The sequence below is a fragment of the Zalophus californianus genome, chromosome 11, assembly GCF_009762305.2.
Source record: "Zalophus californianus isolate mZalCal1 chromosome 11, mZalCal1.pri.v2, whole genome shotgun sequence".
Classification (NCBI taxonomy): Eukaryota; Metazoa; Chordata; class Mammalia; order Carnivora; family Otariidae; genus Zalophus; species Zalophus californianus.
The window spans coordinates 96,437,993-96,464,617 of NC_045605.1; the positions used below are offsets into that span (position 1 = coordinate 96,437,993).

The following is a 26,625-nucleotide window of genomic DNA, read 5'->3' on the forward strand; positions in this document are numbered from 1 at the left end:
GGCCCCGGAGCTCCAGGTGCTCCGCAGCTCCCGGGCAGGGCTCGGCCGGCCCCGCCTCCAGTGCCCAGAGCAGGTGTCCCTGGCCCGCGAGGCCCCGCATTCCACTCCTTCCTCCTGAGCCCCGCCGGCCCTTTGATCCCGGGCCCGGGGTCACGGGCCCCTCCCCCGTTGGGAGGTTAAGAGCAGGAGATGGGGCCTCAGGGCTGGGAAGAGGGGATGGGCTCAGGGCAGGTGGCGGGACTGGTCCTTCCTGGGTGGCTGCCCCCGCTCCCTCCAGCCATCCTGGGGGTTTCCCGGGTTCCTCCCGGGCTTGGCTGGGTGGTCGTCCGATGCCGGGGTAGGGGGCGGGGCCAGTCCTCCTCGCCCCCCTCCCGTCCCCTCCCCTCCCCGGGGCCTCCCCGCCCCTTTGGGCTCAGCCAAGCGGAGGTGAAACCTGAACCCAGGTTGGGGGCGGGGCTGGCCTGCACTTCCACTCCCTTCCCCTGCACCCCGGCCGGCTTCTGGAAGAGGAAGGTCGGGGTCCCCAGGCCGCTGGGACAGGTGAGGTGGCGACTCAGAGCGGGAAGGAGGACCAGGCGGCCGTCGGGCCCCGTCGCCCAAGGCTGATCCTCCCCCGCCTCCCTCCCCGATCCGCAGGGACCGCGATGGAGCCCGCAGCCCGGGGTGGCGCCCCGCCCTGAGCACCCCCGCCGGCAGCCATGCTGCCCCGAGGGCGCCCCCGGGCTCTGGGGGCCGCGGCGCTGCTGCTCCTGCTGCTTCTGATCGGCTTCTTCCTGTTCGGCGGGGACGTGGAGTGTGAGCTCGGCGAGCGAGGAGGCGAGCGGAGGGGCCCGGGATCCTTCCCCTGCCCGCTGACGCCACGTGTCTCTGCAGACGGGCGGCCGCGGGGGGCTGCTGCCGTCGACGGAGACCCGTCTGCGGACCGCGGGGGCCGCAACCGCTCGGACTGCGTCCCGCCGCGGCCGCCGCTGCCCAAGTGCGAGGTAGGTGCGCGCGGCCCCCGGCGGCGGGAATCTCAGGGGCGCCGCGCCCCCAGCCGGGTTCCCCCGCCCGCGCCCCCCTCCCCTCCCCGCGGCACCTGTGGGAATCACGACACCTGGCGAGGCTCCGCCAGGTGGCTCCGGAACTGACCAGCCGGCCGGGGATGACTCCCCTGCTCCCGGCCTCAGTTTCCCCATTTGTGAAATAGGGGTGAACTCCTGCTCCGCATCCCCCCGCCCCGCTCTTCCTTAGCTCTGTTGCCGGGCGGGGCTCGGCTCCGCATCCCCACGCCGGGCCAGCCCCGTAGTGGGTCCTTACCGTCCAGTGGGGGAGGGGCTGCTGCCCACCTCTGCGTCCCCTCCCCAGCTCTTGCACGTGGCCATCGTGTGTGCGGGACATAACTCCAGCCGAGACCTGGTCACCCTAGTGAAATCTGTGCTCTTCTACAGGTATAACCAGGTGGCAGGGTGGAGGTGGGGAATCAGGTGTGGGGAAGGGAACACAGGCTTGGGCAGAATCTGGGAGCTCCAGTTACCCCATCTGCGCCACAGGGACAGTGTCCCTTTCTCCCTTAAAGGTGGTTCTAACAGTATCCGAAGCTGGGGACGGAAAAGCTCTTTGCAGAAGTTGGTGCTTTCACTTCTGAGCCCCTCCTGGGGGGTCTGGTCCCATGTTCTTCCTGCTCAGGCCTATCAGCTTTCCTCACCTGCCCTTCCCAAAGGAAAAATCCGCTGCACTTCCATTTGGTGACTGATGCCATGGCCAGGAACATTCTGGAGATGCTCTTCCACACATGGATGGTGCCAGCTGTCCGGGTCAGCTTCTATGACGTGGAGGAGCTCAAGGCAGGAGCCCTGGCCCTTCTGCACTTCTTTCTGGTGGTGCCCAGCCCTTTTCTTCCTCCCAGGGCTTCAGAGGTGGGGGCGTGTGGAAGAGGTTAGAGCTGCCTGGGACCCCCCAGTCCCATCACACCTACAGAAGCTCAAATCCCTCATCCTCCCTGGGGCATATGCCTTCTTCCCTGTGTCACCCGGAGTATGTTCTGGCACTCATATGCCCTTCTCTGCCAGGTTCATGCCCTGTCCTCCCCCACCCCACCCCAACAGCCCCAGGTCTCCTGGATCCCCAACAAGCACTACTCTGGCCTGTATGGGCTAATGAAGCTAGTGTTGCCTGCTGCCCTGCCCCCTGAGCTGGCCCGTGTCATTGTCCTGGACACAGATGTCACCTTCGCCTCTGATATCGCAGAGCTCTGGGCACTCTTTGCTCACTTTTCTGGTGAGAGGCCTGGGACCCAGCCCCAGCCGGTCTCCCCTCCCTGGCCTGTCCATGCCGCGCTGTGGCCTAGCCCTGAGCCGAGGGCCAGTGGCAGCCTCAGGCAGCTCCCTCGTGCCCTCCCCTCCCAGATGAGCAGGTGATCGGTCTTGTGGAGAACCAGAGCGACTGGTACCTGGGCAACCTCTGGAGGAACCACAGGCCCTGGCCTGCCTTGGGCCGGGGATTTAACACAGGTGGGACAGTGGTGGGGGGAAGGCAGGAGGGGTGGGCCACTGGTCCTCAGGCCCCAGGGACGGGGCAGGGCACAGAATGCTAGGAAATCCCCCCCACTCCACCCAGGAGAATAGTGCTGTGGAAAGAACACCAGGAGAAGAGCCGGAAAACAGTTCCAATCTTTGCTGTGCTGGATGACTTTGGCCAAGCGCTGTGCTGGATGACTTTGGCCAAGCCACTCGGTTCCTCTAGGCCTCTTGTTTTCTCATCCATTAAATGGGGATGATGTTGCCAGCCCTGGGGTCACTGAGAGGGAGAACATGGCTGTGGAGGTGCTCTGTAAGCTGTGCAGTGCCCCCCCTTCACCCCCGAGAGGAATGATGGTTGACCGAACTGGTCCATGCTCCTGTCTGAACTGTCCGAAAATATCAATAAGTCAAAAAGTAAACATTCAAAAGACGTCTTTGTGACCCCTGCCCCCAGGAGCAGGGTTGGCCCAGGTGGGCATGATGACCCCTTCCCCTGGGCAGGTGTGATCCTCCTGCGGCTGGACCGGCTCCGGCAGGCTGGCTGGGGGCAGATGTGGACGCTGACCGCCACCCGGGAGCTCCTCACCCTGCCCGCCACCTCACTGGCGGACCAGGTCTGGGGGAGCCTCTGACGGGGAGCGGTGGGAGGGTGGGTGGGGAGCAGGCTCTGGGCCGAGGCATGATGACTGTCTCTGCCCAGGACATCTTCAATGCCGTAATCAAGGAGCACCCGGGGTTGGTGCAGCCCCTGCCCTGCGTCTGGAACGTTCAGCTGTCAGACCACACGCTGGCTGAGCGCTGCTACTCGGAGGCGTCCGATCTCAAGGTGAGTAGGGTGGGGGCCGAGAGGTGGGCTTCTGTTCCCCGTGCGCATCCCCCGAGCACCACCCTCCTGGGTCCCAGGTAATCCACTGGAACTCACCCAAGAAACTGCGAGTGAAGAACAAGCACGTGGAATACTTCCGCAACCTCTACCTGACCTTCCTGGAGTATGATGGGAACCTACTGCGGAGAGAGCTTTTTGGGTGCCCCAGCCCGCCCTTGGCTGGGGCAGAGCAGGTAAGAGGTAGCCGCCTTCCCTCGCCTTGGGGAGGCTCTGCCCCCTCCCTGCTCTGCTGGGACCCGGCCTTGTCTGGGGACTTGCCCTCCAGCCCTGGTCCTCGTCTCCCTGCCACCCCGTCAGGTGCAGCGGGCCCTGGCACAACTGGACGAGGAAGACGCCTGCTTTGAGTTCCGGCAGCAGTGGCTCACCGTGCACCGCGTGCACGTCACCTTCCTGCCGCACGAGCCGCCGCCCCCCCAGCCTCACGACGTCACCCTGGTGGCTCAGCTCTCTATGGACCGGTGAGAGTGCCAGGGGCCAAGGCAGGGGCTGGGACGGGGGGTTTCCGGGAGGATGGTTTCAGTGGGTGGAAGGAAGAGCTCTCGCCTACTGCCTGATGCTTGAAGAGTTCTAGAACTTGCAGACACTGGCTGTGGTTAGGAGCTTGGGTTTGGGGAATCATGCAGGTGCCTGGAATTGCCCCTCTGTAGCTGTGGGACCACGGGCACCACGGGCAAGTCTTAATATCTCTGGCCTTCGGTGTTCTTATTTGTTACCTGGGAAAGGGCCCCCCCTGTGGGGTAGTTGTGAAGATGCGGTAAGACCAGCTTTAAAAGCCCCGAGAAGGGGCTCAGTAAGTCAGGGGAGGGGTGCCTGCGGCAGCTGTCCTGGGGAGGTGCTCCAGCCGGGCTGACCACCGCCCTCGCCCCAGGCTGCAGATGCTGGAAGCCCTGTGCCGGCACTGGCCGGGCCCCATGAGCCTGGCCTTGTACCTCACAGACGCAGAGGCCCAGCAGTTCCTGCGTTTCGTCGAGGCCTCGGCAGTGCTCTCTGCCCGGCAGAACGTGGCCTACCACGTGGTGTACCGGGAGGGTCCCCTCTACCCCGTCAACCGGCTGCGGAACGTGGCCTTGGCCCAGGCCCTCACGCCTTACGTCTTCCTCAGCGACATTGACTTCCTGCCTGCCTATTCCCTCTACAACGACCTCAGGTGGGCCTGAGGAGGGAGGGAGAGGAACGGCAGACGGGTGTGTGTGGACAGGGGCTCCTTTCTGTCCTCTGTAAGATGGGGGTCGTATTGGGGCGGGGGCGGCCGCATCGGTTGTCTGGGCTGCCATAGGAGAGGAGGGGAGGCTGGGATCCACTTCCCATAGCAGCTCTCCTGGGTCTGCCTCCCGCGGGGCGGTCGAGCCAGCCAGCCCTGGGTCCTGCAGCTGAGAAGTCAGGGACTCGCTGGGCCCGGAGCCGTCCCTGCTGCCCTGTTCACGGGCGCTCCCCACTCAGGGCCTCCATCGAGCAGCTGAAGCTGGGCAGCGAGCGGAGAGCGGCTCTGGTAGTGCCGGCATTTGAGACCCTACACTACCGCTTCAGCTTCCCCAGTTCCAAGGCCGAAGTGCTGGCCTTGCTGGACTCCGGCTCGCTCTACACCTTCAGGTAGAGGAGAGGCTCTGCTCCATGCCCCACACCGCTCCCCCGCCCCCAACTGAGCTCCTAGCCTTAGCTTGGCGCCCTGCCCCATCCTGTTCCACAGGTACCACGAGTGGCCCCGGGGTCACGCGCCCACAGACTATGCCCGCTGGCGGGAGGCTCAGACCCCATACCGTGTGCAGTGGGCCGCTGACTACGAGCCCTACGTGGTGGTGCCACGTGATTGTCCCCGCTATGACCCCCGGTTTGTGGGCTTTGGCTGGAACAAGGTGGCCCACATCATGGAGCTGGATGCGCAGGTGAGGATGTGGCTTGCTGCCTCCAGTTTCAATTTGGATACCTCCAGGCCCAGGGAGCTCACTACACCTCAGCGTGGCACACGGCACCAGTAGGCAGTACTATTAGAAGTTTCATCCATATAGAACTAATATCTGCCCTTTGACCTCACTTTGGCTATGAGGGACTCTCAAGCCCACTCCCCATCCCCCAGAGCTGCAATCCTCCCCCCAGCCCAGGCAATGAGTGTCCATGTGCCTCCGCCCCTATAGGAATATGAGCTCCTGGTGCTGCCCGAGGCCTTCACCATCCACCTCCCGCATCGCCCAAGCCTTGACATCTCTCGCTTCCGCTCCAGTCCCACCTATCGTGACTGCCTCCAGGCCGTCAAGGATGAGTTCCACCAGGACTTGTCCCGTCGCTATGGGGCTGCTGCCCTCAAATACCTCACCGCCCTGCAGCAGCCCCGACACCCTGCCTGACCTCCTGGTGCGTGGCTCACCCCTGCCCGCCCCCCCCCCCAGCTCTCACAGGCCCCCTGCGGACACTGGAGCAACCCTGCCACCCTCCCCACCCTCCCTGCTATTTAAATTATTGAAGGTCTCAGTGGAAAGGGCTTCAGTTGGAGCACCTGCGGGGTGGGTCCTGGGGGCCTCCCCTTGCTGCTATCTATGGCTGGGGTCTACTCTCCCAGTGCGCCCCAGCTGTTTGGGGCTGGTTTCCCCATCTTCATCTGTACATCCCTTTTTCATAATTAAAATTCTTCAAGCTCTTTTTCATGTTCCATCTGGTTTGGGGCATGAGGGTGTGGGTCAACCATGAAGGGGCTGAGTCTCCCTGGAGTTGCAGGAGGGCCCGGACCCGAGTGTGTCTTGCCCACCCTCCCCTGCCCCAAACCCAACACCATGAGGCTCAGAGACTTTATTTGGCTTTATTTAGTAAAATGTTAAAATAAATAAATACAAATTGATCAGCTGCTCTGGATCCCCCCCCACCCCCTCAAAACAAAAATGAAACAAACAAAAACAAAAACTTTGAAGCACAAAACTCCAAATACAAGTTCTACCAAGACTGAAATCACAAAGGGCGTGGACAAAGAGACAGGATTGGGGGCTGGCTGGCTCTTTTCTGCTCAGAGCTTGCTGACCTCTGGCTGCCCGTCCTGTCCTGCCTGACTGCAGCTTACCCTGGACTGAGGACCCAACGACACAGAGGTACAGGGGCCAAAGGCTGCCGTGGGGGATGGCAGAGTCCTCAGGGAGGAAGGGCCTCGTGGGGAGCGGGGGTGGGGGGGAGTAAAGTGAAATTTGTGAGTCCTGCCCTTCCTCTACAAGGGCTTTAGAGTTCCACCCTGGCTCTCTGGAGGGAGCGACCCTCAGCGTCCTCCCCTTCAGTAATGCCGGAGGGCCAGGGAAATCTTCCTGGGGGCCACCCCCTCCCTCGGAGAGGAGCGGACACCGAGGACGGCTATAAGTCAGGGTGAGAATGGGGCTCCTGTTTCCTGCCAGGGGTGCCCAGCTGAGGGGTGGGGGTGAGGCCCACAGTCATTTACACAGAGTGAAGTTGCCCCTATCCAACAGAAGCCATGGAATCTGGAGAACCCAGGGCCTGGAGAATCCCTGGGCCACCATCCATCTTACTACCCCAGAAGAGCCTTTTACCCCTGGGGTAAAAGTCTCCTAAATTAAGCCCTTTGAATAAATCAGAAAAACCACACCCTAAAAGGGAGTGAAGGGAGGAAACCGCTTAGAGCTCGTCATGTGACTTGGGATGAGAGCCTAGAGAGGCTCTGCTGGCCCCAAGAGGAAGAATCGGAGATGGCTGGCGGAGCAACCGTACATGCAGACTTAGTGGGAAACAGTCACCCTCACTTGCGGGGAGAGGCGTGGGGCGGCCGTTGTGCCTGTTCGCACTGCCTGTCAAGCCTGAGCCAGGAAGAAGCCGGGAGAGGCAGGCCCCGCAGGGAAACCGGGCACTCAGATGCTGCTGGCTGGAGGTGACCGCAGGGCAGCGCCACCCAGGGAAGGCCCCACCTGGGGGCTGCCCCGAGCCCGGTTGCCCCAAAGGGCCTGATAAAGAAGGGAGAAAGCAGACCTCTGGCTGAGCACAGCAGCGGTGAGACAAGACCCAGCAGGCTCCAGGAAAGAAAAAGGACCTGCGGGCGGCATTGGCAAGAATGTGAGGCGCGAAGATGACAGCAACATGAGCTCACCAGCTCCAGGGTGCAGTGCCTGCGCCACTGGCCTCCTGATCAAGGGCCCCAGACCAGCCACTCCCTGGCATGTGAAGTGACTGCGAAGCCAGCTGGTCTGAGATGTGCCCGTGAGCAGCTAAACCCGGGCATGGCCAAAGAGCAGCAGAGGGAAGGAGAGGGAGGTGGGGACAGCCCAGGTGAGGCAGGCATGAATGCGCATCTCAGGTGGTCACAAGCACCCGCAGGTCTAGGGCACAGACAGAGGGTCTTCTCTTGGCAGGACAGTAGAGGAAAAGGAAACGGGGCGACCAGGACCTTTTCTTGGCAATAAGTAGAGTTTTGGGATTTGAGTCCAGAATGTGGGGGTTTGGGGGCAGGGTTGCATTTGTACTGCACACTAGCTGACTCAGAACAGCTCATACCTGCACTTAGGAAGACTCCACATCCCAACCCCAGGTAAGGCCAGAGTGTGAGTACTCACAGCAGCAGGCAAAATGCTGGTCAGTGCCTAGCTCTACCCACGCCCCATCTCCCCCCGATACCCCGAGAATTCGCAGGCAGCTCCTTTCTGAGCAAAGGCCTCTAGTGATGATCGTTTCCTAACTTCTTTCAAGAAAAGACAGGTATCATGTCGCAACTCCCAGTCTCTGGGCCCAGACAAGTCAAATGGGAGAGCTTAAGACCAGGCGCACAGCCTGCTGCTGGGCTCTGAACCTCCGCCAACTATTCCTCCAACTAGTCCAGGCATCTCCAAAGCTCCCTGACTAGACGTAGCACCTTGGTTTCTGCAGGAGAAAAGGGAGCTCCTCTGTCCCTCTCAGGCAACCTCGAAGCCAGGGCCTGACTCTGAGGCCTGTAGAACAACAACTAATTCCCTAACATTCTGGGAAGGGGAAATGGCCAGTAGAGATGAGGCATATTTGACCTAAGAAGTGTCCCTTTCTCTTGAATTTGCTTTCAGGTTTCTAACTGGGATCTCTGGGCCTAACTGGGCGAGGGAGAAACTAACGGGACCTTTTCTGCCCCTCCTAGACTCTGGCTATCATGGAGTATGGGGCGGGCTTAGGAGAGCTGTCCCAGAAGAGCCGGGGCGACGAGCACCTGCCTCCCTCCTGTGGGCCAGGCACGTGATGGGCCAGGCATGTGATGGGCCAAGGTCTCCAATGAGGGCACACACCTGACAAAATTTATTTCCCACAAGGCAAGATGATAGAAATGGTCCAAATCTTTCAGAACCCTGGTTTTCTCAAGGAACAGACAGGCCAAGCCAAGGCAAGCACAGCGATTCTAGCCAAAGGTCGCCCAGGACACTTGAGGATGGTCAAAGGGCAGTAAACTCTATTGCCGGTACCTGGAGCCAGCAGGCAGAGAAAGCAGCTGGAGAGTCAGACCTCTTCAAAGGCAAGACAGACACAAAGGCCACCTTGGGGCTCTTTGTCTCAGAGACACCATGTACCCTCAAGACCTCTCACTCCTTTGTTCTTTCTCAGCACCAAGGGCTGATGCAGCCAGCCTGCCCCCTGCACCCTCCCGCCAAGGCCAGGGTGCCTGGGCACCAATGAGTGTCACTGGCCGTGTCCTTCAAAGTTGTCCCCCAGGCACTCACAATGCTGGTGGCTGAAAGACGGAGAGCAGCACCAAAGGAAGGGATCTTATTTAGGCACCAGCCTTTTGCTCTAGCAAAATCCGAGGAGACAATGGGTAGGGTAGGGCCCTGATACCATCCACACTCCATGGGGGCTTCAAAAACAGAAGCCCAGATCCCTGCGCCAAGAAGAGAGGACAGTCCTTTCCGAGGCGGGGAGAGTGGTGGGAGGGCTCGGCCGCTGCCCGTCAGGGCTGCAGTCGTCCAGAGGACAGAGATCATGGAGACTAGCCCACCAGTCTTGAGACACAAACACAGCAAAATGTCATCATGATCAGCAGGTTCTGTGCTAAAAAATTATAACTACACAGCATTTTCTCCAGTTCTGACACCTTTTTAATAGAAATCACTGTTTTTAGGAAACAAATAGCACTTTTGTAATTTTTTTTTTACAATGTTTCTTACCTTGATCTTAATTTTAACACTAGGAAGACCTCAATATCTTTTATTTTCCTTTTTAATTTAAAAAAAAGTTGTTGTTGTTGTTTTCCCCAGATACAAAGATTTTTGCCCTTGCATAAAAAACAGTGCCCCGAACGATGACACAAGGACTCACACGGACTCACTGGACCTCACTGACACTATGATTCCTATTCTACCATGCACGGCCTCGACTACCCTTAATTGACTGTCAGCCTGAAAAACAGCTTTTCTATTCCTTATTTTAGTTTTTGTTACCAAAAAAGTAAAATAAACAACAAAATAAAACTTTTTTCTTAAAGAAAACAAAACAAAACAAAAATTTAAAAAAAGAGAAAAGAAACATCTCCATTCAATTCACACACACCTGGGTCGCGTGCTGCTTCGCTCAGAATCTTCTCTTCTTATAAATATAGAAAAGGGATGGAGCTTGTTTTCAAGTAAAAATCACTGATCCACCTTGTTTTCCTTCCTGGACACACACACCCTTCTTCCCTGCCCCGGGCAATGGCCCGCCAAGCAGGCCTCTTGCCTGTTCTTGGAGAGGGAAGGTAACCGGATCATCCACGGGGATGCACGCCAATTTGCCAAAGCGGGGGAAGGAACGCGGGGAGTGGTGGGGGCGCCTGGGGCGGGAGGTGGAGCGTGCGGGAGAAGGACCCCGTGGCTGTCCTCGGTGTCCACTTCCCCGTGCATTGTGCCCCACCCCAGACAATAGGAAATACTGCTTATTTGATAGACTTTTCCCACCCCGGCTCCCTCCCATTCCCTCCCATCCCTCCTCTGGGCACTGGGGTTGGTTAAATCTCAATTTCCTTTTTTTTGGTTTTATAGTAGTGAAAGTTTAGAAACAGGAAAGCCCACACACTCTTTGGACTTGTCTTCTCTACCTAAACAAACGGCTCGGCAAATAAGGATCTGAAACCTGCTCTCCTCCCTCCGCCCGTCCCTGCTCCCCACCCAACAAAACGCAAACAAACCCATGGTGGCTGTGGAGGCTGCTGCAGGCACACACTGGTGTATAATAGAGAGAGTAAATATATTATTTCACTTGGCATGGTGCTGGCAAAGAACCTCCAGCTGGCACTATTTCATGTAACATGGTCCAATCTTTGCATGTACACACAGAATAAGAAGGATCAATTGGCAAACTCCGGTGCCACCTGGCACAAGCATCTTCTCTCTCTCTGGAACCAAAGAACCAAAAGAATTCTGTACTTTCCAGAAGAAATCCGGCTTTGCTTTTCTAGAGTCTTCAGTGTTTTTGCTCTCCTGGCCGCCGGGAGCCCGCGGCTTCTCCTGGCGGGGCTCTGTTATTTAGTCTCGCCCCCCTGGGTACAGTTCGCTGTGCAGCTCTGGGGGGAGGGGGAGGGGGCCGGCGTGGAGGTGGCGGCGTTGGCAGGGGGGGTGCAGTCCGGGCCGTTGGAGATGGCCCCCACAGTGGCCTCAGAGTCTACAGGTTTGGAGAGGTCGATGCCGTGGATGAGGCGGATCAGCTGTTTTACCTTCTCCAGGGAGCTGTGCATCTCCTTCTGCCGGGCCAAGATGGTGTTCTTCATTTCCATGCATTTCTGCAGCAAATGAGAAGGGCAGTGGCACTGAGCCTCCGTGGCTTTTCTGACAGGCCTGGCAGCTCTCTCCAGGGAAAAGAACCCTGCTGGCTGGTGTGCAGCCCCTAGACCTTGCTCTGCTCTGCACTGGAGGGGGCACTACCGCCCAACGAGTGAGTGGTTTAAGAGCCAACCCTGCTTGACACTAGGACTTAAAACCAAATGTGAATTACCACTCCAATGCTACAAAATAAAAGCAATTTAAAAACAACATTCCCAGAGCTGCGCTCAGGCTGGTTTGGGCAGGTTTGGGTAGGCCTCTGCCTTGCAAATGGGTGCTAATGTGCTCAGGACTGGACTGAGCTTTCGAGAGTAGAAAATGAGCCAGTGGTATCTGGATCCAATTTGAGGGCTACTGAGGATCACTTGGTCGGCAAGAATTTAGAGGCAGGCCTGGGGTAGCACAGTGATATTTGGGAGAATCAAACACTGCAGCCAACAGAAACCCTTCTGCTCGGTCATAGACTTGTAGTCTTTTGCCCTTTTGCCCAAGGTCTCCCACAGTTGCTGGCTTCTGTTCTAGGCAGGAAGAGAGATGAAACCTGCATGCCATGGGGAGTATGGTGACAAGGAGAAAGCAGTGGAGTGGGACAGCCCAACTGCCACCAAGTCCAGGGTCCCACCTCCTGTCCACAAGGGCTGAGGCCACCTGGCTCCAACAAGGGGAGGGGTACCTATTCAAAGAGAAATAAAACTTGCTCTGGAGGAGCCTCAGAATCTCTGCTGCAAATACAACCTGGACAGGCCAGGCCGGGCAGTATTTACTTCCAGTACTTGTCTCCAGGAACCTCTCTTTCTCAGGCCGGTCAGGAAAACCTGGAGACGCAATCAGCAGGGTGTGGAAGAAAGGATGGGAGCGACGGGCCATGCAGACAGACCGCTAACTAGGATGACTAGCAAGGCTTCTATGCAGGGACCTGATCTGTGTCTATCTGGCATGGGGAGAGGCTTCATACTCCTCCCAAACCCACTCAGGAACACACAGGGGTGGTGGCCATCCTGCCGTAGCTGCTACTGCATCTCTTTAGCCTGGAGACTGAAAATCCTCTCTCAGGTCAAAGCCACTGGGAGGTTCCAGAGCTTGAAGACACCATATACCAACTGGCCACCTGTCCTGAGGGCCAAATTGTAACTGAAGGCAAACTTTGCATCCATCCCAAGTTAGCTGTGTTAACAAGCTAAAGGACCCGAATCCGCCCTTGGGAGCCACATGGACTATTGTGCACGTGGAAGGGTCCTCCTATCTGTATCCATCGCTGAAGGCATGAGCTTTACTTACACTTATAGAATTGCTGAGCTGTTTCACCTTCTGCTCTAGTTGTTCTCGTTCTTGTTTTAAATCTGAACTCCATTTAAGTAATTTCTGTTTCTCTTCTTCTTTTGCTGAAAAACAAAAAAAGAAACTATTTTTAACAATAAATTCTTTGAAAAGGCCACTATTTTCAGAATGCTGGCCAAAGAAGGCATTTTGCCCAAAGTTCCCCTGAGCTCCAGTCAGAGTGCAGATCATGCCCACCCAGACTTACCCTTATTCGGTGTATAGCCAGGTATGCTAAGAAAACTGTCAGTGGTGTGGGCCTGGCTCTAAGTAAGATGCCGCTTCTCATTTTTCCTCCCCAGGAAAATACTACACAAACTTTTCAATTTGTTCAAGAAAAGCTTTTCATTTGTAACTTTAAATTTCCTTTTGAAAACAAAACAAATGCAGCCTTCCCGTACTTTTTTTTTTTTTTTAAGCAAGGGGAGGCTTCCACAAAAGGGGGTGTGGATGATTCTTTACCTGCTTTGTAGGCGATATAGGAATGAACAATTGCTAAAGTTCCAGGCCATGGAATTGCTTCTTCCTTCTTCAGCATCTGAAAAAAGGTTTAGAATTTTACCTTGAAAGGAGGTATAAACACACATCCCCTGTGTAGTGACAAGCAACGTGTCTTGTCTTATGGTGGACTTATGGTGGCTTGGCTGCAAAACCCTGGTCTGTACTTTCTAGACTATGAAGTTCCAGATGCTCCTGACAGGATGAGTTTCAAGGACAGGAAAAGCCAAGCCACTCGAGCCCCAGCTTGGAAAGAGGCTGGGACCTGGCTGGGCATTCCCAGCTTCTCATGTACGCTGCATACGAGGCCCAGCGACCCAGGCCGCCAGAGCCACTGGCATCCTTGACCAGCCTGTCTCAGGTGTCGCTTTACATGTCCCTCAAAGATAGCCTGACCAAGGAAACGAAATGTCAGTTCCAAATACTAAAGTATAATCCGGACCTTGTGCAGAAAATTACCAGATGGTCAAAGAGCAGCTTCAGGAGAGAACACAGAGAGGCTGGTCTCTACTACCTGGCGAAGACGGTAGAATGCGGACCAGGATGAAAAAGGGAAAACCAGAATTCTCTCAAACAGGATTCCAAAGACCTGAGCAGCATGCCAAAGCTTGCTGAGTTATTAGGTCTATTTATTATTTATACTTTGCCTACTTCTAAAAAGACTGAGACAGCTTATCATAAAAACATAAAGGTACGTGGATAGTTGAGAAAAAGAGGCCAGAAACTAAACAGAGAAGAAGGGAAGAGGCTAGGACAGTTTCAAGCCCATGAAACAGTAAGATGGCCACTTTACAGTTAGTTCTCTGATCCCGGTGATGACACAGGTTAAAGGTGAAACTGTTATTATTTGACTTAAACAGTCAATTGGGCACTTTCCTTTAAGGGTTTTATTTCCAAAAGAAGAGTCTCAAAACCTACTGGGTTTGGACCATTCTTAGAGAAAGAGGCTGAAAGTCTTATGGCTTTGAAAGAGCAAGGTCATGAGAAGATAAGTCATTTTAAATAAAGGGAAGCAGTTAAGAGTCTTTCCACCTATACACAGACTCACCACCTCAGTAATAGGACAGAGAAGCTTGAGAGGATGGATGCTACATGGGTGAGTGCGGTGCCACGAATAGCCCAGAGGTGCCCAGGGGAACTACCAGGAGAGGGAAGAGACTCTGCCATTCCCCCAGATCTGAGGGGAAAGGAGGTCCTCCTGAACACACTTTCTCCTCCTCAGCCCATCACTCTGTCAGACCCACCCATGGTACCTGGTCCTGACATCTGGGACAGATCCACATGCCCTTGGGAATCGTTTTCAGAGGAGGGTCTAAGCAGTCCAGATGATACACACGGGAACACGTGTCACACATAAGCAACTGGCCGCTTTTTCTGCAAACGCTGCAAAAATCCTCATGGATATCACCCTAGGAAATTGAGAGGAAAGGTAAGAGAAAGGACAAAAAAGGTAAAACGTGAATGCTAACGTGCACATTCTGGACATGTATGTTTCAGGACAATTAGCTGTGCCCCTCCAACATGTTACCAAAGTATTCGAGGAAAGAAGGAATTACCAATGGCACAGCCCCCACCTACTCCATACAGCTGAGGCTCCCTGGGCAGGGACAGTATCCTCAAACTAGAGTTGACAGAAAAGCCGTGTAATCACCTAGGCCCAAATTAGCTTTACAGGTGATAGCTCAGCACTTTTTTGGTAGAGCCCAAACCCACAAGTCATAAAGTTTGAAGCCACTGAAATCCATTTATCAAAGTGTTCCACAATATGATACAAACAATTCTCATTACCCATCATTTTTAGGGGAGTTCAGGATTGGGAAAAGAAGACAGACAAGAAATGGAATTTTACTAAATTCTTTGCTTGCTCAGGGAGAAAAAAATACAGTGCATGTTCAAATGGGAAAAGATTAAGTCAGGAACAAATTACACTCACACGAGCTTTCTAACATGAAGAATTTAAAAAGCCAGAGCAACAGCTGATAATGTTCTCTTTTTTTTTTTTAAAGATTTTATTTATTTATTTGAGAGAGAGAGAGAGAGAATGAGAGAGAAAGCACATGAGATGGGGGGAGGGTCCGAGGGAGAAGCAGACTCCCCGCCGAGCAGGGAGCCCGATGCGGGACTCGATCCAGGCACTCCAGGATCATGACCTGAGCCGAAGGCAGCCGCCCAACCAACTGAGCCACCCAGGCGCCCCGATAATGTTCTCTTAAAACCACTATTTGGCATTTGCTGTGCAATGGGCCATTCTATGCTGGGAGGCTTTATTCCTCCCCATAAAACACGTCACCAGATGGAAAGAGACGAGCAGCCCCTCTGCCTGTCTCCCCGCCCCTACCACTGATAGTGCTAGTTCTCAGGTAAGTCTGCTGGAGCCCTCTGAACAGAAGGCCCCATCAGAAAAAAGCAGATCTACTTAAATTGGAGAGGAGACACTGGGGGTGGGCGGGGGAAGGTATTTAGGTCAAAGGTATTTTTCAGCAGATCCATCCCTGGCCTGTTCTGGGAACAGGACTGATAAAGACACATGGGAAGGAAGACTGAAGGGACGTGCCAGAGGTCAGCCAGCAAGGCAGCGCCACAGCCTGGAGCCCCCTCTTTGCTTCCAGTGTGTTGGTTTAGATTTCTAGGCTGTTCTGCCAGAAAGCCTTATACAGAAACTCTGCACAGACAGCATTGCTCAAGTCTTCTTTTCTATGCTATATAACCCCTCGGCCACCACTGCTGGAGGAACTTGTCTTCTTCCCAGACCTACAGCTTCTCTCTAAAGAAAAGGAAACTTTCTCTTAATTCACTAGGGTATGCAGAGCCTAGAAAACCAGCTGCGAAAGGTTGTTAAGATAATCAGAGTGTGGACTCATTTTAGTCTTTCTTAGTAAGAAAATATTATCTCTGGGCAATAAAAAAGATACTCAGTATATGAGCAAAAATACTGCATGAGTGTGCAGCCTTAAAGTTCAGCTTTGAAGCAACAGAAGAGGTTAAGGTCTCATCCCTCAATTAACTGTAACTTTCTTCTTTCATTCTTAAAATCAGGGTGAAAGGCACTCTTCTCTAAAGAAACAGTCTTTCTTGAACCCAAGTCCTGTGTGAGTCTGCATCTTTATGAAGTTTATAAAAATTTTAAGGTTTCAGAGACTGTTTCACATGAATCCTAGATAAATTACCAGTGGTGAAATAGACAAAACAAACTGGACATCTTATTCTGTTGGGTAAAGAGTCCTGCTCACTTTCTTTTGCTCCTGAGTAGGAGCACATCAAGAAGTGGAGGGCAGACAGCATGTAAAATAAAGGTTAAATAACTTCTTTCAAGTTTCAGAAGAAAAGACGACTTCATATCCTATTTCCATGTTCTAGAACAACAGTCCTCAGTCTATTCCATGTCAGGACCCCTTTACAAATCTTAAAATTACTAAGGACCTCAAAGAGCTTTTATTTGTATTTATTTATATATTATTTGAATTATACTTATTGCTATTTACTGTATTAGAAGTTTTAAGTTTTCAATTTTGAAATAATTACAGAATCACAGGAAGTTACAAAAATAGTATACCAAAAAACTGTAAAACCCCAGAACACACAAGTGCACATCCCATGAGCCAGGAGAGTCATGACATCGTTACAGGGCATGTAATATCTGGAAAACTCCACTGGTTACTCTTGAGAGAAAGAGAATGAAAATGGCAAAGAATATTTTAGTATTATCATGAAAATAGTTTTGATTTTATGGATCCCGAAAAGAGTCTCAGGGACCACACCTGGAGAACGACTACCCATAGAAATGAAAAATAAAATGCCAAGGTATAGATTTTATCTACCCAGAATGGGTTCTCTGCTTAGCTTAAAGAGAGCATAGGAAGTCCCATGGAGGTGCTGCTCCAAGTCAAAAGGCTCAGGCTTTGGTGACTGAATTACTACCATAAACCAAATGTTAAATTGAAAAATGGTGACCCATGATTCTTTGCTAGGAGCCAAGCATGTATGTTTTTTGCAAACACCCTGGCTGTATCAACTGCAACTTCATCATTTGCTAAAAGAATTTTATAACTATGTCAACATATCTTCCCTTCTCATAAAACAATTGTGGCAACAAGGTATATCCTGAGGATTAGTGTCTGACTGGGTTTTGTATTACCAAGTCCTTCTAGACAGTTACTGATCCCCAGGAAAGGCTTGCCGCTCAGCTGTAATTGTTTAATTAATGTTGTTGGGGCTTGTCCTACCCACCAGCAAACATACAGTCTTGTGTGCTGATTTTAATCACTGCCACTGTTGGGATACTGTAAAAGTAGAAGTCAATTGTCTTAAAAAAAAAAATCCATTCCACTAGGTTTAACTTAGGAAGTTCTAACATATTTAGTGGTTTTAGAAAAGCCTTCTTTTACCTTTGGATTTCTGAAAAGAACAGTGTTTGCATTTTAAGACAAAACCTGGCAGAAACTTTTACTTTGTGATTTGATCTGAGTAGATGCCTCGAGTTCAGTCTCTCAAAGAAAGCCACAGACCCCCATTAGGGGGTCAACGTTTAGGAAAGGGACTCACACGCAGAACCACAAAATCACCTGTTCCCTGGCATTTGTACACCACACTGTGGGAGACCCCCACCAAGAGGTCATAAGCCGGCAATCCCTCCGGCAATGCTTCAGCTGCAGAAAAGTTGGGACAATCTTTGGTACCAGCAAACAAGGTTTCTGACAAGAACTCCTGGTACTCATTACTCGGGACAGGTAGAAAACCTGTATCAATTACTAATGCCAAAAGTCAGGCAAGCTGGATGAAATTCTGAATTTCAAGAGCAAGGCTGAGTCTGTAGTCATCAGTTATGTCCAAGGAAGGAAGGCTGCCAGAGAACAGAACTCCACTATTACCCGGTCCTCCAAAGAGGATACTTCCTTTGCTGCTTTTAGAATTTTAACTCAGAATGTGCATATAGTAGTCTTTTGTTCTTTGGACAAGGGTAGATCATTAGTAAGCACGAGAACCTTCCAGTTCAAGGGACATTTTACTTGAAGATGATCCTAAAGACAAGCTCTGTAGTTCACAAAAGAAATGGGACATGTACAAAATGAAACTCTTGGTTTCCCTCCTCAAACCTGCTCCCTTTGCCATCTCAAGTAAATGAGAGTTTTATCCTGCTAGTTGCACAGGCCGAAAACTCTGGATTCACCTTTGACTATTCTTACCTCATACCTAATCCTGCTGGCTCTTCAAAATATATGCAGACTTGGTCACTTTCCTCCATCTCTACGTCTACCACCCTACCAGGCCAAGCCATCCTCAGCTCTTGCCTCCTAACTGGTCTCCCTGCTCCCATCCTGTCCTCTCCACAGTCTCTTCTCCAGATTTCAGACACAGTGATCCTTTTAAAATCCAAGTTGATTTTGTAAACACCTTAAAAACAGTAAATGCCGGCAAGAACCATCAAAGGATGCTATAACCACTGGGTAACAGTTTGTTGGGGAACTAGATATTTATACAGACTCAAAGCTATCTCTGCCAGAGAAAAAAGGCCCCTTTACAAGTGGAAAAATTTGATGTGATCTATGTTAAAGGATGAAAGCTAACATCACCAACAGCGGGACAGACCGACTGACGGCACGTGCTACTCGTTGTGAAGTGCTGAAAAGGACTCACCATCTCATATTTAGTGTTCCTACAAAAATGCATACCCCGAGTCTACTCCTGAGGAAACAATCAGATCATCCAAATGGAGGGACACTCTACACAGAAACTGGCCTACCTTTTAAGAAATGCCGATGTCATGAATGACAAAGAAAAGCTGAGAAACTGCTCCAGAGTAAGGAGACGAAAGAGACAATACCATGGCAACAAATATCAAGAGTGATCTTAACCTGGATTCTGGAGCAGAAAAAACAAAGTGCCCCTAAAGCAATTATTGAGACAACTAGAGAAACCTGACTATGGAATATATATTATAGAATAATATTTACTCAATATTAAGTGTCCTCAATTTGATAACTGCATTGTGACTGTATCAGAGAATATCTTTGTTCTTAGAAGATACATGCTGAAGGGTTTCGGGTAAAGATTCATGGTGTCTGCAACTTCTTAACTAGTTCAGCAAAATGTGTGTGTGGTGGTGGGGGAGCATATGTGGCAAAATGGTAATAACCAGTGAATCTGGGTGGAAGGTATATATTTGTTCTTTGTATTTTCTTCCAACTTCTCCGTAAGTTTGAAATTTTTCAAAATAAAAAGTTGAAAAATTAACGTCACTCCTCTCCTCAAGGCCCTCCAGTGATTTCCCCCATCTCCCTCCAAGTAAAAGCCCCAAGGCCCTGCACCCTGGGCCCTGCTACCTCTGGGGTGCCATCTCCCCAAATCTCCGCACTCCTTCTGCCCTGCTGTCCTGGCCTTCTAGCTTTTCCTCCACACCATGTACGTGCCTACCTCACGGCTTCTGCATTGCTGTTCCCTCTGCATGGAACACGCTCCCCATGATCTACTCTCACACCTTCTACTTCCTGCCAGAGCAGCTCTCTTCCCTCTCTTCATAAAACAGGAGCCGGCTGCCATTATGTCCTATCGCCCTTATTCTGCCCCAGTGTTCTTTACAGCACTTATCATTACCTTTTATGTGTTCCTTTGCTTATTGCTGGCCTCTGGCCCTGTAATAGGGGCTCCTTGAGGGCAGGGAGTTGGTTTTGTTCCCTGTTCTATCCCCAGCCTCAACAACAGCACTTGCTCAGCGGAGGAGTGTTCAGGAAGTGTTTGCTGACTAAACTCACTGCTTTGTAAATGCTCATTTAAAATCTTTGGGCGCCTGTGAGAGAACCACACTGATGGTCACCAGAGGGGAGGTGGGTGGGGGGCTGGGGGAAATAGGTAAAGGGGATTAAAGAGCACACTTATCATGATGAGCACTGAGTACTGTATCCAATTGTTGCATCACGATACTGTACACCTGAAACTAATATAGCACTTTATGATAACTATACTAGAATTAAAATCAAAAGCATAAAAATAAGTAAAATAAAAACAAACAAAAAAACCCCCCAAATCTCAGGGTACTAGTTTACCATCCTGCAGTTTCTACATGCAGGGCCACTAAACGTTTTCAGGAACCTGTTTGATCAATTCTGCTGAATAAAGCTGCTTGAAAGAAAAGTTTTCCACTTCTTGAATTCTACTTGAAGCAGGAAACAAGGACTGCTGGGGGAAAGTGCACCCTGTTCCTTTTCCTCACCCCGAAACACAGACGATGGAAACCTGAGCACCTTTAAAGTATATGAGCTGACTTCCCACCCCATCCCCCTTCCTGAGAACTCATTCACAGCAGATCAAATCCAGATTTTAAAAACTCTGACTGAGCCTCCTGATGTAGGTGATTCTCAAGGACATGGCAGGACCTGGGGCCCTGGCAGAAAGCTGCCTTACATGGTATACAGGGTCCTGTAGGGAATACTGCTGTTCCAGGGTTAGTCAAGGAGATGCAGCTGGTAAGGAGACAACACATGATAACGGTTTCCCCAATTTAAGCTCTCAGAAAGAGAGCACGCTTTTCCCAAGTTACTTACGTCTGTGGAGGTGGGGCTGGGCAGGGACACAGGCTGAACAGGTGCAGGGAAAGTGAATGTGGTCTCTGTCTTTTCATTTTCAGGGGAGTCAGGATGACTGGATGGGGGGGATGTTGGGGTAAGGGCTCCAAACCCCAGCACTGCATTGTATTTTGGAGGACGACCTATATACCAAGAGAAGGGAACAAAAGGGAAAAAAGGGGGAGGGAAAGAAAGGGGGAAAAATGATCTTACATACCTTTGGCCAGTGTTCCTCATTGGCTAGCATGGAAAAGGAAGTGAGGTAGCAGACAGAAGGTTAATACAACAGTCCCAAAGAGAGGAAGTGAAGCAAAGATTTAAATGTCATTAGAAACAACTGCATGAGTCTCAAAAGAAAGGAGGATAAGAGAGCCTTGGAGAATGACAGGAGGCCTGCGTCATGTCAAAGGGCCTGGCCTTGGGTGGATCAAGGTGACACTCCTGGACTATTATGATTTGAGATTTCTAGCGTGAGAACAAGATGTCAAAGCTCAAAGAGGGCCACAGCTAGGAGTAAGAGTTTATTCTCCCACTTCTACATATTGTTCTCTAAGGTTTCTCTGTAACCATCATCCTTATAATCATTAATGATTCCCTGGTCCCACAAATGGATTTATTTAGGATTTCTGCTTTTCCTTTTCTCTCCTATCTATATTTTGGTCATTTCACTGCTTGTGAGGGTGGAGAAAGGCAAACTGAGGAGGCAAAACTCAAGTTAACTATTCTTACCCCTTGCTAGTAGAACTAGTGAGAAATATGTTCTGGGACTAGCTGGAACCTAAGAGCTAAAAAAATGATCTGAGCTTGACAATGATTTTAGGTATGTCTGGAGCCAGATTCCCTCCCCAGATGATCAAGAACTGTCTCCCCGCTTCTGTCACAAACACTCTAGTGAACTACATGTCTAAGGACTGGGGCCTGTCACCAAATCTAAGAAAAGGCCCTGCCATCAGCAAGGCTGCTGAAAGACTGACCGGAACAAGAGCACTGGGAATCAAGCCTCGAGGCTACAGAGGATCTATAAATGGACTCTGATGGGTGTGGCAAGACTGGTCAACCACTCCTGCTTTATGATACATCTAAGCCAGGGTCCTTGTCAGAAGGGCCAGGATCAAAGCTTCTAAGCTTTGAGTGATCAAAAGTATACTTTCAGCACGGCAAAGGGGGAAAAAAAAAGCCAGAGAGGCACACAACTGCCTACAAGCACTGGTGAAAGGTTCACAACTTTGCCAACAGTTATAATTTATATCAGGATTATGCACAAGAGTCATGATTCTGTCAGACATTACACAAATATTACCTATCTGTGTTAAACTGGCAATGTCTGCAGTACAAAGACAGGGAATTTAGGGCTGCCCAAAGGGGAAGTGAAAGATGAATGCTCTTTGTTTACCCACAGAAGGCACATCTAGGCATTGTGAATACAGGCTTTCATCCTCTGACCTTGGCAAGTGATGCCAAGGTCTTTCTGGCTCATTTAACCCCTGTCCTCTTAGCAGATACTCCCCACCAGCACACCAATTAACTGTGGCTTCTGACTGGGGGCTCCTTTCTGAGAACTAGGTCAGAGGTCACTAAAAATTGCCAAAAATAAAACAACAAAAAATAACCCACGACACTGGTTACTGTGGCCCAGGAATCAATAGGAAGCAACGATGTAGGGTTTCCCATGGAAATATTTTTTTGCCACCTAAAGGACAGGTAGGTAATGAAACATTATAATGGGTCACTGAGGGCAGGTACACTCTCTCTTTTGGGTGAGGAGGTGGTAATGGTACAGTTGGCAGCCCTGCCGCAAGGGTCGGGATGACCTCCTAGGCTTCCAAGAGCTCTGAGACAGTGTGTGCTTATGCAAAAATTAGTATGCTACTCTACTTGTTCTGCAACCTTTCTAGCCTGGAATGTAATTCAGGGACACATCATCATGTGGAGAAAAGGACCTTGGGATGTATTACTAACATCAAAGAACAAATTTCAGAACCTTGTTTATGAGCTCAAACTCAGAGCTGTTAAGACCTACTCAGACCTGCAAGGAGGGCTGCTGCCTCTGCCCCGCCCACAAGTAAGGGGCACCAGCTGCGCCCCAAAGCCTGAAATATGGGGACGGTGCTCTTTAGGAACTTCTACTTCGGGGAGCCTGTTTCGACCATGACCTCGCTTCCTTAGCTGGAGATGCCCTCAACTCATAGATTCTAAGTTCTCAGTGTGGCTACGTCTCTCCTTCCTGGAAAGTCTGCAGCTCACAGAAACCCGAGTCATGCTCTGGTCTCGCCGGCAGCAGGATGACTTAGACACTACTAAGAACACCTTGGCAACAGCAGGCTCTGTTCTGCTCAGAGATGCTAAAATGCTTCCTTTCACACAATGTTCTGTTCGCTGTGCTATTCATGGACAGCCTGGTGGGCCTGGGGCAGAAATGCTGTATTAAGCCATTTCCTTGAGTCAGCTTTGCCAGAATCCTAAGAAAGGAAGCTTGCGATTCAGGATACAGAACTCTAAGGAGAAATATCACTCTCTTCTTCCCCCATTTTCAGAGAACAACAACAACAAAACTATGTTCAAGGGATTTAGGAGTTAGGCTCTAGGACAAGGGGAGGAAGTAGGGGGAAGAAACACGACACAGAAAGCAGAAGCAACAGCGAGGGAGAGCTACAAAAAGGTACTCACCTCTCTTCCGGGTCCCAGGATGCATTGTACTGTTCAGGTATGTGACTGCACTCTTCTTACGCTTTGAGGATTGAAGAGGGAAAGGTAACTAGTTGAATAGCATGGTTACTACTAATACTGGCACAAGCTAGAGACCAAGCACGGCATGCCTGTCAACACGCCAACAACTGAGTGCAAGTCACCCCAAGGTCTCAGTGCCAACGGGCTCTATTATATATACTTGGCTCTGAGAGAACAGAATATTCCAGAGAGGTCTGCCTCTGCTTCAGATGACAGCTGTGTTGAAGCCAAGATGAGTTAAATTTTTAAGGTAGGCTTGTATTTGCTCAAACTTACGGAAAAAACTAAGGGGAAAGCAGTAAATAATAAAAATGAAACAGTATGATTAGCCAGAGAAAAACCCATCATTTCAAAAAGCTGGCCAAGTATAATCAGGGTACTGTTCCTCGGTAGGTTTTCAGATGGGAGGAGATGAAAAAATTCATAAATAAAACTAGAACTGTGAGGGGAGGGCCAAGTTCTGGCCAGGAATACCTCTGGCTCAAAGACTGCTCCGCTGTATACTGGATTTGCTGTTGTTCTTCTTTTTCGCTCTTGCCTCTTGCTTTGGATTTCTTGGGAAAGCAAAAGGTTTGAATTAGAAGAGAGATATAGAGAACCTCAAAAACTGAACTTCACTGTTTATCTTTTAGTTTTCCCATGACAAATCAGAAATGGGGGCACATCCCTCTGTTTCACAGCAGCCTCAGCAGAGGCAAGCACACTGCTGGGAAGAAAGGTGTAGGACCATCTACTCTCACCTCTCAGAAAGCAAGACCATGCTGTCCCACAGTGTGGCTCTCTGTGACCCAGAGCTTAACAGCAGCCAACACATATAAACAAGCTGTCCTCATCTATTTGTAGTTCACTGGAATACAGGTGTGGATGAACTTTATCCACAGACCTAGACTGAGTAACCATAGTTCACCAGTCTTGAGTTAAATAATAGGACAGGTGTAGCTTTGTAACTGTTCTTAAGATTCGAATAACCCAGAGTGATTGAAAAATACAGACAAAGATTTGTCAGAGGGGCATTTGATACTTCGTGCTGTCAGGAAAAAAAAAAAAAAAGAGTTCCTCTAAAGTGAACAGAAGTCATAGAGGCAGCTGGGGGGTCTCCCCTGGACAGCAGTGTGGATGACAACAGGGAGGGGAGGGGATGAACGTCAGATAGAGGAAAGGCAAGTTTGACTCCAAAGGAAAGAAAGTCCACACTAGCTGAACCATACTCTATTGGCATTCCAGTGTTCTACATTCTAGCAATAAATTCAACACTATTTTCAAGAACAAAGCTCTGGGCCAGAAGCAAGGCAGGACCATGAATTATCTTCTCTTACCTTCTAGATGGTCATGTGTTACCAATCCTAGAGACACCATGAAGGCAAGTTTCTGTGCCAGAGAAACAAGAATGTACTTCAGTTTGGGTTCTCACAAAGTCAAATGCATGTTCCTAGTTAGACTTCTTGGCAAAGCCAGCCCAATGGGCTGGTTGCTTGAAGGAAGGAGGCCAGGTTCAGGTGACCAAAGAACAGACCTTCCAGGGCCACTCTGGAGGCTTTCTGGTCTTATAAGGATCAAAAGAGAAGGTCGGGGGCCTGCATCTTCCACTTTCTCAATAACAGAAATCAGCGTCTTTGAGTGCCCTAAGTTTTTTTTTTTTCCCCCAGAAAAATCCTCTTACAAGGAAGAGGATTTCATATTCAAAAAGCATGCAGAGGGTGACAAAGAGCCTCCCATACAACAAGCTCCAGATGCTAAGTACTTCACTTGTCACAGCAGGCAAGGGTTTCTTACATTTTTACTACCAGTGACTGGACAATGCTAACTCAAAGCTAAATGAATTTTAGGAACAAGAGCAGATGATTCTGCTTAATATTACCATTTTTAAATCAAACACGGACCTAAAAATTATGGAGGAATCTCTCTTTGGAGACCACTCTCAGCGCTCCAACAGAAGTTAAACTGATTAGAATACTGAACCCCAAAGCTGGAACATTAGATGCTTAAAGTTGGAGAGAGCAACAAACTAATCCCTATTTTGCTCTGTAGTTGCATGTGGTCTGACAGTATGTCTTCATGTGCATGTGGTTGCTAAATATGCCAAATAACAGATCATCAATTTCTCTCACTGATTATTATCAATAAAGAATATCATCAATTGTTAGGACATATTCCTACAGAATTGCTTATATCACCATGTGGTCTTTAAAAATCCTGATAGCTTACCTTCAACATTCAATACCATGATGTTTTGGCCCAGAGTGATAGATTCAAGCTCTTTAAGATACTGAGTGTTTTAGGAAGAAACAGTCCCTGAACAAGCCACTTGAGAACACAGAAGTGTCCTTTACTGGTATCCTCAGGGTTCTGAAGAAATTTTTTTATTTTATTTCTTATTTCAAAAACTTAGGTGGGAGCCTATCCCCCAACAGCCAGCGTACTTTAGTAAGGAAAAACACTCTTAGATTTGCTGCCCATTTGCCACACTGCATGTTGAAACGCCATATACTTTCTGACTGCCAATTAACTACATTCCTGCTTTTCACTATTCTTCACAACCTGATCAAGATTAGAAGGCTGTCCACCAACTGTTCTCTGTTTGTAAACCAGTGTGTGGTTTGACATTCAGATGCACCTTCTTTTAATCAAGTGACAGTACTCTTCTTGACCAGTCACATCCAACTCATCTTTGCCAGTCTAGTTCAAGCTCACACAAAAAATTATTAAATAAAAACAAAATCTCCTCTCCTCTGGAACAGATTTTCAGTGATAAAGAGAATAAAAAGTTGTCAAGAACTTTTGCCTCATTCTGTATCACACATGTACCAAAAACTAATTTATTCTCTTTATGGCAGTGATTCTGTCCAATTATAAGGTGGAATATCCACCACTATACATTGTAGTGGTGCCCGCTCGCCCACACTGGGCCACCAACGTAAGATATCCTTTTCCTTTGCTAATTTTGTGGATGACTTCACAAGTTCCTCAGCAATTTGCATCACTGGTACTTCTTTCTGGTTCAAGTTCTGGCCCCTTCTTTACAGATAAATTAAAAACAAATCCATTTCATATCAGAAAGAATTATAATTTGGGCTTGTTTTAGAAAAACCTGAACTGGCTTAACTTAGTAAATCACTGCTTTAAAAAAATGACATGAAGTTTTGATAGCTTCCTGCCACTATCTGACATGGTTTCATTAAAAAGAATGCACTGAGGACAGAAGGAAATAGACTGCTGGTCTAATAAAATCCAACTATCAGATATTCATCATCATATTACCTGTCCACATTTTTCTTTTAGAGCTGCTTATACAAGAGCCAAACTAAAAAATTCTCTTGTCTAAGGGGACACACAAATTCACATTGTGTACTTGTACCAGTCCTGTTTGCTACGTAAGTTTTTAACTCTATCCTGAATTGTAGTACAGA

General features: G+C 50.2%; 2 protein-coding genes across 13 annotated transcripts in view; one reads left to right on the forward strand and one right to left on the reverse strand.

Annotated features, from left to right (window-relative positions):
- Nucleotides 1–333: 333 nt before the first annotated feature.
- Nucleotides 334–6,017, forward strand: LARGE2 (LARGE xylosyl- and glucuronyltransferase 2). The gene is given in 17 exon segments (XM_035722663.1): nucleotides 334–540; nucleotides 637–795; nucleotides 874–983; nucleotides 1,348–1,430; nucleotides 1,703–1,874; nucleotides 1,876–2,003; nucleotides 2,005–2,026; nucleotides 2,028–2,259; nucleotides 2,388–2,492; nucleotides 3,003–3,115; nucleotides 3,202–3,327; nucleotides 3,405–3,560; nucleotides 3,685–3,845; nucleotides 4,256–4,534; nucleotides 4,828–4,977; nucleotides 5,075–5,270; nucleotides 5,520–6,017. Coding segments are annotated over 16 exon segments (2,340 nt in total). The 5' UTR covers nucleotides 334–540; nucleotides 637–698; the 3' UTR covers nucleotides 5,730–6,017.
- Nucleotides 6,018–6,167: 150 nt separating this feature from the next.
- Nucleotides 6,168–26,625, reverse strand: part of PHF21A (PHD finger protein 21A) — a 191,625-nt gene continuing 171,167 nt past the window's right edge. For 9 of the 12 annotated variants that reach the window (XM_027578105.1, XM_027578111.1, XM_027578112.1 and 6 more), the window contains 8 exons: nucleotides 24,535–24,586; nucleotides 23,693–23,772; nucleotides 23,159–23,219; nucleotides 20,471–20,634; nucleotides 14,186–14,341; nucleotides 12,897–12,972; nucleotides 12,396–12,499; nucleotides 6,168–11,077 (listed from right to left, as the gene is read on the reverse strand). In XM_027578105.1, the coding sequence (XP_027433906.1) occupies nucleotides 10,820–11,077; nucleotides 12,396–12,499; nucleotides 12,897–12,972; nucleotides 14,186–14,341; nucleotides 20,471–20,634; nucleotides 23,159–23,219; nucleotides 23,693–23,772; nucleotides 24,535–24,586 (951 nt within the window). In that variant the 3' untranslated portion in view covers nucleotides 6,168–10,819. Of the gene's footprint in view, nucleotides 11,078–12,395; nucleotides 12,500–12,896; nucleotides 12,973–14,185; nucleotides 14,342–20,470; nucleotides 20,635–20,708; nucleotides 20,732–23,158; nucleotides 23,220–23,692; nucleotides 23,773–24,534; nucleotides 24,587–26,625 lie in introns of all 12 variants that reach the window. The other 3 variants (XM_027578115.1, XM_027578116.1, XM_027578113.1) reach the window with 1 other exon arrangement.